The 13804-nt window shown below is 40.0% G+C and overlaps 1 protein-coding gene across 7 annotated transcripts in view; it reads right to left on the bottom strand.

The window, feature by feature from the left end:
- UMAD1 (UBAP1-MVB12-associated (UMA) domain containing 1) overlaps nt 1-13804 on the bottom strand; it is a 278759-nt gene that overhangs the window by 38247 nt on the left and 226708 nt on the right. For 4 of the 7 annotated variants that reach the window (XM_043873027.1, XM_043873029.1, XM_043873024.1 and 1 more), the window contains exon 4: nt 3883-5760. The exons of 1 other annotated variant lie outside the window; for it this stretch is intronic. In XM_043873027.1, coding sequence (XP_043728962.1) covers nt 5503-5760 — 258 coding nt within the window. In that variant the 3' untranslated portion in view covers nt 3883-5502. Of the gene's footprint in view, nt 1-3882; nt 5761-13804 lie in introns of those variants that run through there. 2 more of the 7 variants (XM_043873025.1, XM_043873026.1) reach the window with 1 other exon arrangement.

Below are 13804 nucleotides of genomic sequence, written 5' to 3'. Positions count from 1 at the left end.
ACCATTTCTTTCTTTAGAAACTTAAGGAGCTACAACTTTGCCTTTGCTGTGACTCAAACAAAACGTATCTACTATAGAGAAGAGATCATGAATTCTCCTGGTTCTATAAAGAGGAAAATGGTTACACTATAACCTTGCCTCCACATCACTTGCTGAAGAAGGTCATTATGTGTAAGATGCAATAGTCATGGGAATGAGGTGGGGAAAAGCCAAGTATCTTAGAGGGCTCCACTCACAAGCCAACACTTAGAGCCTTCAGGGAATGTCGAGGGTGAACACTGAACACGGAGTCATGGCAAGTTAAGGAGAAACACATCTGATATTTACAGGAAGATGAAGTCTGGGGACATTATAGAATATATTATCTTACCCAATGTCAAATAGTATTCATCGGCACCATGAAAAATGTTCCAACTTATCTTTATTAACTTTTATAAAAATGTAAACATGTCTCTTGGTCACCACTGATTTGTATTTGGGGGGAAAAGGAATTGAATACTCACGAGTTCCAACATAAAAAACAAAGTGATGGAGAAAGAAATAGGAGAGAAGAGACATTTCTCTCATAAGGAAGAATTCCAAATAAGCTATGTGGTTACTCACCCCACAAGGAGGTGAAGCTTACTTCCCCATCCCGTGAGTGTGGGCTGTGCTTTGTGATTCAACTCCAAAGAGCAGAGTGTGAAAAGTATAGGGAGAGTTAGTTTACAGTGGTGGAAACTGGCAGACACAACCTTGGCCAGATGATAATGGTTAACATCAGATTGTCATGTGGATAGTATCCTTGATATGACATGATCTCATCAAAGGGCACTCCACCTTTGCAGTCTGCCTCCCAAAGCCCATAACCATAGTCTCACCATTTGAAAATATTAGATTAAATCCCAACTGAGGCACATTCTACAAAACACCTGACCAGTACTCCACAAACTGTCATGGCCACTGTAAACAAGAAATGTCTGAGAAGCTGTCACAGCCTAAAGGAGGCTCGAGGAGACATGATCACTGAATGTAATAGGTTACAATGGATAGAATGCTGGAAGGGCAAAAAAACATAGAAGAAAACAAGTCTGAGTAGAGTGTGGACTTTAGTTAATAGTAATATCTCTTAATTTAGTTATAGCAAATGTGTCATAGTAATGTAAGATGTTCAAAAGAGTGAAACCTGGGTAAGAGGGATATAAGAATTCTGCACTATTTGTGTAGCTTTTTAATGAATCTGTAAATAAAACATTTCTTTAAAAATGATTAATATATGACTACATTGACTGTAGCAGAGTTCCAATGCACCAATCATTACATCTTTTTCTCTTTTTCACCCCACCTATCCACTGAACTATATGGCATGAAGAGTCATTTTCCTGACACATAAGGATTTTCTGTGTTTCAGACCAATGTATAAATGGCGTCAAACCTATTCTGAGCTTTAGGTTTTCCAATAATATTTAGGTCATGCCCTTAGTAACATGACACAAATGCTCAAAAGATAATATCCACAAACCCATATTTCTCAGCAACTTCAAAAGGTGTAACGTCATTCAACCATGTATCCAATACACTGCATGTGAATGTTATTAATGACATTCTTTTAAGACAATGTATTAACCTCTGAAGGTAACATATTGTTAGATTACGGTGTTCATTTGTCAGTTGTTATCATGAGAGGTAAGAGGGTAGGCTCCTTATGCCAGTTTTAAAACATGGATGAGATTATTTCTTTGCTACTCCATTCTGCACTTTAGAATGAAAATAAATCAGGTCTCTAGGAGTTTTAGAAGGCATTTCTGTCATTCTGTTTTCTTTCTATTCTTTTCTCCTGACTTTGCAAGGCTAAAATTGCATCAGCAGAATAGTTACTATTATAAGATGTTATAAGGGAGTGTTTTTTGTTTTTGGTTTTGTTGGATGGTTATCATTTTTTTTAGCAATGTAGTATTTTTAAATTTTCATTTCATATTGGAGAACAGTTGATTAACAATGTTGTGTTAGTTTCAGGTATATAGCAAAGTGATTCAGTTATACATGCATCTCTTCATTTTCAAATTCTTTTCCCATTTAGATCACAGAATATTGAGTCGAGTTCCCTGTGCTATACAGTAGGTCCTCATTATCTGTTTTATACATAGTAGTGTGTGCATGTTGATCCCAGTCTCCCACTTATCCCTCTCCCCTTCCCTCCTGGTAACTGTGAATTTGTTGTCTGTAACTCTATTTCTGTTTTGTAGGTAAGTTGATATGTACCATTTTCCTTTAGATTCTACATATAAGTGATATCATATATTTGTCTTCTCTGTCTTCACTTAATATGATAATCTCTAGGTCCATCCAGAGTACTGCAAATGGCAGTATTATTATTTCATTATATTCATTATTATTTCATTCTTTTTGAAATAGCTCAGTAATATACCATTACACACCCACACACCCAGACCCACCCACACACAACTTCCTTATCTATTCCTCTGTTGATGGACATTTAGCTTGCTTCCATGTTTTGGCTACTGTAAATAGTGCTGCTATGAACATTGGGGTACATGTATCTTTTTTAATTAGTTTTCCATTTATAATGTTCTCAATTTATCATTTTACTTTGATAAAGAGAAAAAAAAGTAGTATCAATGAATGTTTACTTAACTATTTCTGTTTCTAGAAATGGTAACAAAAAAGGCTCTCATTAATATTTAATGGTACAATTTTAAAAGTTCAATCAGAATTTAATTAACCACATTAATAAATTGGTTAGAATCACTTCTCTAAAGAATGCAAATGTCAGTAAATAAGCTGAAAAAGAAATATGCAACTTCCTGAATATATTTTAGGGTTAAAAATTCAGTAAAATTGCTTGTACATTCGATATCAACAGTATTTTATGATTACTTATATTGAGGAAAGGGACCACGATGCTTGATAAGGAGATCAAAAAAAAAAAAAAAAGTTCCCTGTGGAATTCTTAACTAAGGAATTACAGAAGAGTCAACCAACCTATTTTAGCAATGTTTTCCTTAGTGAGGTATTTAATAGAAAAAAAAATAATGAGGTGGGAAGGCTCTACAATAAATGTAGGTAGCTATTTTTATATTACACTTTAAGCAGTTCAGTTAGTATGTATTTTGCATTTTATCAGACTGCTGTTTGTGTGTGGTTAGTAATAAGAGTTACAAGAGCTCTGTTTCCAGAACACCTATGTTGTGTTCAGGCTTTATGTTGTTAGGCATTTGACATACACCATCTAAAACCCTAACACAACCCTGTAAACGTCATACAATTATTATTTAACAGGAGAAGGGACTAAAGACTCTAGAAATCAGGGGACTAACTCCAAACCTCACAGCTCATTTAAGTGTAAGTCATGACAACCTCTGGCTGCCTCAAATATACCACAGCACACAAACTTTGTTATAATTCATATCAAAATTATTAACACTATTCAAATAAATATTTTATCACTGATGAAGTGACTTAAATCACTTCACCTTTCTAGGCCTCAAGTTTCTCTTGGGTAAAATGAAGTTGGATAGTTGATTTCTAATGTTTTTCCAGTTTTAGAAGAGTAACAATTGATTTATACATAGAGTAAGAAAATTAAAATGGCCATTTTTACAATGTTTTGTTAAAAACAGGACAGTAACACTGGCCTTTACTGAATTTTGTGATGATGGAGATCTAACCTTGAGATGTTCATGTGATTTCTCCCAGATCTCTGTAGTCTTAAGGATCTAGGACTAGTCATTTTACCTATATATCAGAGGAAATTTCATTTTTCTCTGCACTACAAAAACTATGCACTTAAATCTTGGCCTCTCAAAGAATCAGTAACTTGCACTCAGATATGAATACCACAAAGAAAACCATTATTTCTGGATCTGAAAATAGTAAAAAATATCAGGTTTTTAAAATTCATGTTTATTTATCTTTTATAGACAAAATACTTATAAGCATAATTAAACACGGTAGACATACATATAAATGAAATGTATAAGTACTTCAGACAAAATTTAACACAGACAAACTGATGACATGCTTACATTTGGTGTTAAGGTGACATGAATATTGAAAAAAATGGTTTCACAAAAACTGCTATAAAATGTTCACATTTGTCTTAGTAATAAATTAATTTCCTAGACTGATGTTTTATGAAAACTATGTAAAGATCTGATTTAATCATTCACCTCGTATGGTACCATTATTTGTAAATAAAGCATATTTTTGTCAATATAAATGTACATTTAAATCATGTCAGCAGTTTATCAAGACCATGCCGCACCTATTAAACAAGCATGCCACGTTAAAACTTGATTCATGTACTTTTATGCACAGTGTTTTGTTTTGCTATGGCACTCTATCTTCATGAAAAATATATTTAAGATTTGGCACAGAATCAATAAATTGTATTGCCACTAATCAGAACAAATGTGACTTAAATTTTCCATGGCATAAAAAACACTCTACCGCATCTCTTCCCTTTATAGTTTATGAGCCAATGGCAGTTTTCTGTCTCAGTCAGAACAGACAACGGATATTCTCAAACTAAAAGCCCTATCTAGGTGTTTCGCCTGGACTCTAGTTGGAAATGAATCAGCTCTAGTTTTTCTGGCAGTAAAACATTTCAATCTGTATTGTGGCCAACAAATGTCTAAATAAGGGCTTTATCAGCAATAATACACATCGTCACAAGCTTCTTTTCTCTGGGAGGCAGAGAGGTTGGAAGGAAATGCGGGTCTCTTCATAAACCGGAAATACAGGAGGTAAGGAGAGAAAATGCCAACTGAGGCAGAAGCAGGGGACGTTCTTGTAAAGCTGGTGAGAGAGCAAACCATGAAGTAGCAAAAAAAAAAAATAAAGACAGGAACCTGGGTCTCCATCAAGGTGGAGAAGACTGCCATGGGCTTAAGGAAAATCTGTCATCCAAAAGAGACAGTATCCAGAGCATTCTTCATAGAGCATTCTTGTCTCAGCAAGCTACTATTGCTTTCTAGGGAAAGCTGTAAATTTCCACATCAATGTCTAAATTAAGACTAAAGAAATGAAGCTAACTAGCAACTTCTTTTGGGGGGGGTGGTGGTTTGTATTCATTCATAAACACAGTGGAAGGAGAAAGGGGATAATTATATTACGTTTTCCTCCAAACCAGAGAAGTCATACTCTAAGCAGAGATTTCAGAGTTGTGCTAAAAAAAAATGCCACAGTTCTTTTTCACAGCTTTTCTAAGATACATGTGAGGTGCTATATTTTGAGAGACTGGTTGACAAAATCTTTCAAAAAACCTTGATAAATTAATCTTTGTATTTATTACTAGGGGAAAAGGAAAGTAGATCTTAGGTTTAATTTTTATACAAATATGCTTTATTCTAAAAAAATAGAGCAATGAATATATTATTATCTGCTTCATGATCCTTGCTTTCTGAGGACCTTTAAGGGCCTTTACAAAAAACGTCAGACAAGTTAAATAAAATCGGCAAACTTTTGTTTCAAAGTTTGTTAAGGTGCACACAGACATAAAGATTATGAACCATAGAGTACTGAGTTTTCAAGAGTGAAATCATACCAAAACCTGGATAAGTTTTCGCTGACGTCATAGGAGAGTAAGTGGTCGGGAAGGTCACTGATGGTGCCCTGCACGGCCAGCACGTGTGGGGCCAAGGTGAAGGGTACGTCGCTCAGGAGCTCGGCCATGAGTGAGCTGTTCTCCAGGGTCTGGCCTGCCTTATTCTCCGTCTCAGGCCCTGCCACAGTCACACTGGATGAGTTTTCTTTGCCAGTCTAAAAATACATATATATGTAAATCATTTAGAGCTTATGGACTTTGAGGTTATATGGCATTAATATATCAAAATGTGGCATTAACATATCAAGGTGATTCAGAAATGTAGAGTATATAAATAGTCCCAGGTTGTCATTGTTTAGTTGCTCAGTTGTGTCTACCTCTTTGTGACCCTACGGACTATATACAGCCTGTTAGGCTCCTCTGTCCATGGGATTCTCCAGGCAAGAATACTGCGGTGGGTTGTCATTTCCTTCTCGCGAGGATCTTCCCAACCCAGGGATCGAAGCCCCATCTCCTGTAGCTCTCCTACATCGACAGGCAGGTTCTTTACCGCTGAGTCACCAGGGAAGCCCATTCTCAGGTTAGAACGCAGCTATTTACTTATTTGAGAAACACATCCATCTATATATCTACTAGGTTTTAAAATGAATCCGAAGCCCTATCCTTACTCAGATGAACCACCCACAGGCCCCTCTGATATAGACGGGCACTCTTGCCGTTTCCCTAGCCCAGATCATGTCCACAAAGTCGCTCTCTCTCTGCTTTTCCAAGTCTGACATCAGCTTTCAAGCTCCACAGAATCCCCAGCTTCTTTCTGAAATCTTCTATCAACACAGCCAAAGTGACCTTGCCCGCTTCAGCATGGTGATAGGGCAGCTTGCCCAGGATATCATTTAGCATTTCCTTTACGTCTTTGCTAGTTGTAGTTTCATGTGCTTATGTCTTAACCCCAAAGAGAATCTAGGGTCCTTGGGGGCACACAATCCATTGTACCTATCTCTGTATTCTCTGCCTTTCATATGTTCCTGCTTTACCCTCATATGTCCTTGGGAACTGACTTCTAACATGCACCATACTAGTGACTAATAAGCTGCCTTTGATGGAACTAAAATGCTGTTACTATATAAGTTATTCAATAAGAAGAACTGATATATTTTGTTCAATTTATTTAAGATTGGTGTCTTTAGCTACAGAAGTTTACCAAAAGACACACAGCAGGAGTTCACAGGAGCGCTCGATGCGAGCCCTGAGCTGGTGTCCATTCATCAACAGCAGCACGGATAATAAACAGAGTATATTTACAGCAATGAGAACGAACAGCCTCCCACTACAAGCAGCTGACACCTGACCCAAACCAGTCAGGCAAAAATTTACTCCCCATGTGCCAAGGTCTCGTGCAGAATCAAACTCCTGGGCCTTTACAAGGCCCACGGTGATCTGGCCACAGGCATCTCCCTGACCCTAGCCTGGCTGCTCTGTCCTTGTTCAGACTCCTCTAGTCCCTCTAGTCTTGCGTGGCTCTTGCACAGGCTGCCCATTTCTGCCTCAGGCTGGACCCTCCGGACCCTTCTCCCGGATACACGTGGGGCTCCTTCCCCCCAGTCCTTCCCGCTGTTGGCCCAAACGTCACCTTCTCAGTGAGGCCGATCCTGGCTGTCCCGTCAGACTGCGCCCTCACCCCTCACCCCATCCCCTCCAGCGTTCTCCGCCTGCCTCTCCTGCTTCTGCCCTCTCTGGGCGCCTGGTGGTATGTTCTGTACTTTATTCTGATTATCATCCCTCAGAAGCGTAAGCAGTTTTTGTCTTTAATGTTTACGTTGTATCCCAAATGCCCAATAAATACATGGTGAATAAAAGAGAGTCGATAAGACTTTTGCCTGAGGAGGCCTTATACTATAATGGCTATAAAGGCTGATAAATTCCTATCTCTTAAGTCTAGAAACGAATGATTTTCTATGTAAGAAATAACAATTTTGTAAAAATTTTTATGGAAGTGCAAACTACAGAAAGGGGTACATCGTAAGTGGACGGCTGGTAGATTTTAACCAGCGAAGCACTAGAACCCAGATAAAATAGAAATGGTCCTCGTGGCGTTCTTCATTCACAGTCAGCTGCCTACCCCCTCAGTCACCATCCTGACCACTTACTGTATAGACTGTTCACCTATTTTTTTATGTTTTAAATGAAGGTAACCGTACAGTATAAACTCTCTATGTTTGTGGCTTTTTTCATTCAGCATTGTGTTATGAGATTAATTTATACTGTTGTATGTGGGATTATAATATTTTTTAATAATGGATTCTGCAGAGGATACATTCTGACTGGAACTGTTTTGTTGCCGTGTTGATAGTAGGCAGTGGTGGGTATAGGGGTTGGGGAAGGAAGTAGGAAGACCAACTGGGAAAGAGAGATGATAGTGATGTAGATTAGGGCTGTGATAGTGAAAGCGAGAGAAAGCGGCTGGGTTTTGGAGAGACTTAAAGGCTAAAGTCAGTAGTAGGATGCGCTGATGGAATAGATGGTGGACTGTGAGAGCAAAAGTGGGGTCAAGGGTGAAGCCAAAGTCGACAGACATCTAAGTGGAGCGGTTAGAAGGCAGGGGGATGTGATTCAAGCCCGGAGCTGGTGCGATCTGGTGGAGAAAGTCAGCTTGGTGTGTATTTAGAAGACAGTAGGAGGAGAGAAAGTGAAGACCAATACGAGAATAGGCTACTTTCTAAATATTATGCTGCAAATGGGAAAAGAGACATGGCCAGTAGCTGGAAAGGAAAGTAGGGTCAAGACAACTTTCTCTTGATTTTTCTTTTTGTTCTGGAAGTTGGGAGCAATAATGGTAGTTTATATGCTGAAGAGAAGAGGCTCCTAAGAAAGGAAAACTCTGTGGAGACTCTGTAGAGAAGGAACTGCTCTCTTCACTGGCATCCCCCCAACATCTAGAACAGAGCTCTCAAGAAGTACTTGGGCAGTGAATGAATGAATGAAGATACCAAACACATCCCTACCAGGGTTGTTTTACAGCTTCACACGAAAACAAACCAGAAGAGTACTCTCTTAGAATGGCAACCAGAACCAATGTAACGTCACCCAGTGATGACGAAGCTTCTTAGACCGGTCCATGTACACACTGACTGGGCAGAGTCTGCCTCCCGAAACCTGACTGGGACTTAAATATTAAGTGTCCCTGGGTCAGCCAAGAGTGCAGGCATTGGTGAGTAGCAATGCCAGGATTCTAGCCTCTTTAAAGGGCATCACTCTACACTGGTTTCCTCAGTATTATGCAAACACCAGGGCTTTGGTTGCCATGGAGCAGCAGGGCAGAGTGTTTAAGAACACAGATTCTAGAGTCAGACTATTTGGGTGGGTACAAATCCTGCTCAAAAATAAACAAATGGCCGGGACAAGTTATTTAACTTCTCTGTGTCTTTTTCCTTAGCTATTAGGAAATCAATATTAGTGCCTATTTCATAGAATTGTTATGAAAATTGTATGAATAATCTCGTAAATAAGTAGAATAATCCTGAGCACATGCTAAAGTCAGTGATGAATAAAAACTTTAGAAATGTCAGACCCCTTTTGGCTTTACAAGTCTAGGATCCATCCATTTCTTTTGTTTTTGACATTCACGGATGGTTCAAACCGTCTTGCCTTCCCCTCTCCTCTTAGAGCTTGTCTTCTCTCTTAATCTCACAGGCAAATGTTCCCCAAGTCTGCTGATCACATCCCATTCTTGAGCTTTCCTCTCTTTCCCCCTTGAGCACCAAACGTGTTCTTCAGTTTCATTAGCCAAATCATCTCCTTTGTTAAACAAAATCTCACCTTCCCACTAAAAAAGGAAGCATGTTACCCAGAGCACTCTGCTTTCTAAACATACAAGCTTCTAAGGTTTACCTCTCTGGCAGCAATATTAATTCCTTTGTTCATGCTATTATTAATCCTCTTCCCTTTCCTTCACAAATCATTCTTGCTGTCAGAGCATAATTCCTTGAGGACGAGAGTGTATCTACTTCAATAAAGGAACTGAGACACGTGGCTTCTTGTTCAAATTCTTCTGATAAAACTGCTATCTGACCTGAAGGAGGCTGCTTCATCCACCTAGGCCTCAGTTCTCTGTTCTATAAAATGACTGGTGAGGGGCAAAAAATGATGTTGGTGGTGACGGTGATAGCAACTAGCATGTATTAAACACTAAAGTATATTAACTCTTTTAAGTCTTACAACAGCTCTGTGGGGTGTGGCCTATTACTACACATATCACCGAAAGTGCCCAATCTCATCTGATCTTGGAAGCTAAGCAGGGTCAGGCTTGGTTAATACTTGGATGGGAGACGAGTTTCAAATTCAGTTACCTTGAAAAAACTCTCTATTCTAAGCACACTTCAGCCATGCTATGGTAGACTGGCTAACTGAACAAGGCCTCAAAAATTTAGGGGAAAACATGATAGTTACTTGGCTTAATAGCATCTCGGCTTAATTTAGAAGGAGAAAAAAAGAGACTCTAATATCTCTTACTTTTAGGAAGAAAGGATTGAGAAAATCATTCAGGGGACAGATCTTAGATTGAAGAAGGATGGAAAAGAAAGCATAATTTAAGAAAGATTTATCCCTGGAAACAAATCTCCCAGTAGCCTGGATAAACGATGGGGAAAACAGCATGGTCAGTGAAACAAGATGGTCTATGTGTTGATGATGGGTGAAGAGGACAGACAGAAAGGTGTATTACAGTATTCTTTCTTCCTTTGTATATGTTTGAAGGCTTTGCATAATAAAAAGTTTCCAAAATTTAAATTAAAAAAATACCATGCACACAGTGTTCCATTAAATGCCCCCTAGAAGGATCTGAGTGTCAGCGGTCTGTATGTCTTGACTCCAGCATCTCGCTCTTAACAGTTGGCTAGAATGCACAGTACAGTCTCCAAGGAGGCTGCCTGCCCTCTTGGCAGCAGGGCAGGCGCCACGATGCAGCTGCTGCTGGCATGCTGAGAGTTGGAAGGGGAGAAATTAGACAGCGAAATAAGAGTAAGTCACAAAGGGAATGGGAGTCAAAATTCAAGGACCCCACACCTACCAACCCTGATCACCAAGTCCCGGACTTGGCAGCCAAGGGCAGCGGGGTGGGGGCTGAGGGCTGGAACAGGTGCATGAGTCCCCCTGCAAAAAGCAGCCTTCTCTCTCAGACACAAAGTCTTTCAGTTTTTTTCCATTTGCATAATAAAATGGGTCTTTAAAGGGAAGAAAGAGTATGTCAACCACAATAGAGTGGGAAGAAAAGAATCAATTAACCTTGTGGTGTATAGCCAAATTTTTAAAAAATTACTTCAAATATTATGCTTATAAAGCATAGTCATTATTTTTGTGACTAATCTTGCTCACAGAATTACAGATATGATGATACTCTTGAATATAAGGTCCTTCCTATAATGTAGCATTCATATTGCTTTTTCAAATTAAGTTTGCCCTTAGAAGGGTAAGTGAGAGTATACCATGTCAGAATCATTCTTTAATTTCAGGGAGAAAATAAATTTCCTTATCTACATCATTTACAAAAACAAAGTTTACAATTAACCAGGTGTTTTCATGTCTGTATAAAAATTGTTTCTTGTTCATCAGTTAACCTGTTAAAAATGGGCTAGCCAAGTGTATCTTGGGTTCCTTACATTCTCTTATCTTTGTTTCGAATGATTCAGAGTGTTTTATAGGCTCTATTCCTCCCTTTCTTGCAGAAGGGCTGTAAAAATTCATGAGGCTCAATCTGTAAAATCTTCTCAGAGCTTAAGGAAAAACACACTCTGAGAATACGAGGCACATAACACTTTTTAGTCAAGGCTCAGAAAAATGAAGTCACCTCTCCAGAGCATCAGAAGGTTAGTGGCGCCCTTCTGAACTTCATTCTTGGGTGTGTGGAAGCAAGAAAACGCAAGTTTAAGAGCAGACTACTACTACATTTTTCCTGGCACAAAGGCCCTACTAACCACCAGGAAGTCTATCAAGGGTAGCCGACTTTGCAAACGCATTGACAATTTGGAGACTTCATCTGCTTAGCCATACCTGACTTAAATATAAATAAGTTTATTAATATGAACAGCACCTATATTTGGCATCTTTTAAAACCTCCTGCCTTTTTCAGTAACCTGTGCTTCAGATAAGTACAGATAAAATAGTGTCCTATAAAAGCAAAATATTGAAGCATTAAAATTTAGAAAGCAGCCTTAACCCCAACAGTAACAGAACCTATTAAAAGGACATGGAGCCAGGTATAAAACACTCATCTAACACATTCAATTTACATACAAAAAAGGTAGCTATATCGAGTGTATTTCTAGGAAACGAGTTAGAGGAAGAAGAGGTAATATCAAGCTCTGGCTGTCTATGCCTTTAAATTTTATGTCTATAAATAAAAGACACATTCCTTTGAACAAAAGCCTGAACAGGGAACACGGTACTCCTGTCACTTTATCTCCCCAGATAACTATCCATTCTATTTTGGCTTCAGCTGGTATCTGCTTGCATCACATCAGTGTCTTGACTGGGGGGCGGGCAGGCTGGGAGTGGTGAGGGTGGGGGGCAAATCTGAGTCAGAAATATCAGGAGACGAGAGGTTAGAAAAAGGTGAAACAAGCAGGGCACACTGCAGGTAGGACCCAAGCTTCTAATTTCTTCTACGAAGCTACTTGCTAATAACTGTCTGGCTAGCTGATAAAAGCCAGAGGATTGGGCTCTTCTACCTACCTGAGTCCTAACCAGTGGTGTCCTTTCAACTGGGAGAAATTATACTGCAAATGTAGAGACTACTTCCTATTTTTCTGCAAATCCCCACTATCCAGAACAGTTGTACCTGCACGTAACAAGCACCCATTCAATATTGTGAATGGCGCTGAATCTGGCCCCCTTGTTTCTCTGATTCCCTCAACTTGATTTTTAAATTAAGGGGTTGGTCCAAAGAAACAAACAAAAGCCCAGAATACAAATAAATGAGGCAGAAGAAAGCTGAAGGCACGGAACGTGGTTATGTTCCATGTGACTTGGGCTCCCAGATCAAGGATACTACATATTTTAGTAGCAAACTAAGATGCTGGGTTAGAAAGCAGGTATTTTCTTTGCTCCCTCTTCTCTCTGATCTAGGACATCATTTCAGTTTACATTTTGCTTTGATGCTCTTGTTTCAGTGTTTGCTCCCCTTTTCTTTCTTTTTTCCCCTCAGTGTTTCCACCTGCCTGTGCTTCCTGCTTCTCCCATCTTTCTTTAAAAAAGAAAAAGAAGTTCTCTCGACTTCCTCTTTTCAGAACGCCAGCTGAATGTATACAAGTGAAGAAGGGGAAGCAAGCTGGCTGGCGCTTGCCTCTGTAATCTGTTCCATGTATTCTTGGAAAAGTGGCTTGACTAAAGCCGGAAAATCTTTAGTACCAGCCAACCGAAGTGGGGGAGAAGTGGAAAGAGGAAAGAGGAGCATTTTAGGAAATGAACCAGCAAGAAACAGCGTGTGCCGTGGGGGGTCCTGCTTTATACTGGTTTTGAAAATATAAAGGGCTGTTCCAGTGATTCTTTTAAAAGACATTTAAACAGTTTATATAAAAAAAAAATCGTGATCTTTAATCTTAAGCTGTCCAGAGATCTCCTGTTTTCCCAGGTGGTCTTCCCCACGCCTTGACAGCATGGATTTCTCCCTTTCTCTTCTCTGGCCCAACACCATCACCTTCCTCCCTGCTGTCAGCAGGTGGCCAGGCTCCTCCAATCACAGAGAAAACAGGAAGCATCCGCTGAGGATCTCCCCTACCTGCTGCGTTCACGAGACTTACCCGCCCTGTGCCCACGCGTGCCTCGCTCCCGCCGCAGTGGGCAAGCTGCCCTCCTCCCGCCCAAAGCAAACCTTCTCCTGTGCTGCGCAGCCCTTCTGGCCCCACTCTTCCTCCATCAGAGGGTGGCCTCTGATGGCTCACTTTCCATACAGTCAGTTCCCCACTTACAGAAAATTCTCCCCGCGTCTCTACGGCCCCCTGGCACTTCACCCACTGGCCTCCTCCGCTCCCCCCGACCCCCACCACTATCTTTCTACTTTCTTTCCCAGCCCGGCTGACACCACTGTTGACACTTGCTATCTGCCTCATTCCTCACCCACTGCCATCTGCCTCTCTCTCTGCCCCTGATTGCTCCTGATTTCTCTGCCACTGATTTCTCCAAGGTTACTCCTATAATCTTTCACTACGTTCAGAAGATGAGTTGACGTGCTAAAACTTCCAGAACCTCTTTGTTGCACTTAAGGCT

Source organism: Cervus elaphus, chromosome 18, assembly GCF_910594005.1.
Source record: "Cervus elaphus chromosome 18, mCerEla1.1, whole genome shotgun sequence".
NCBI lineage: Eukaryota > Metazoa > Chordata > Mammalia > Artiodactyla > Cervidae > Cervus > Cervus elaphus.
Note: the sequence above shows the minus strand (reverse complement) of the source record. Positions and strands in the feature narration are given on the sequence as shown.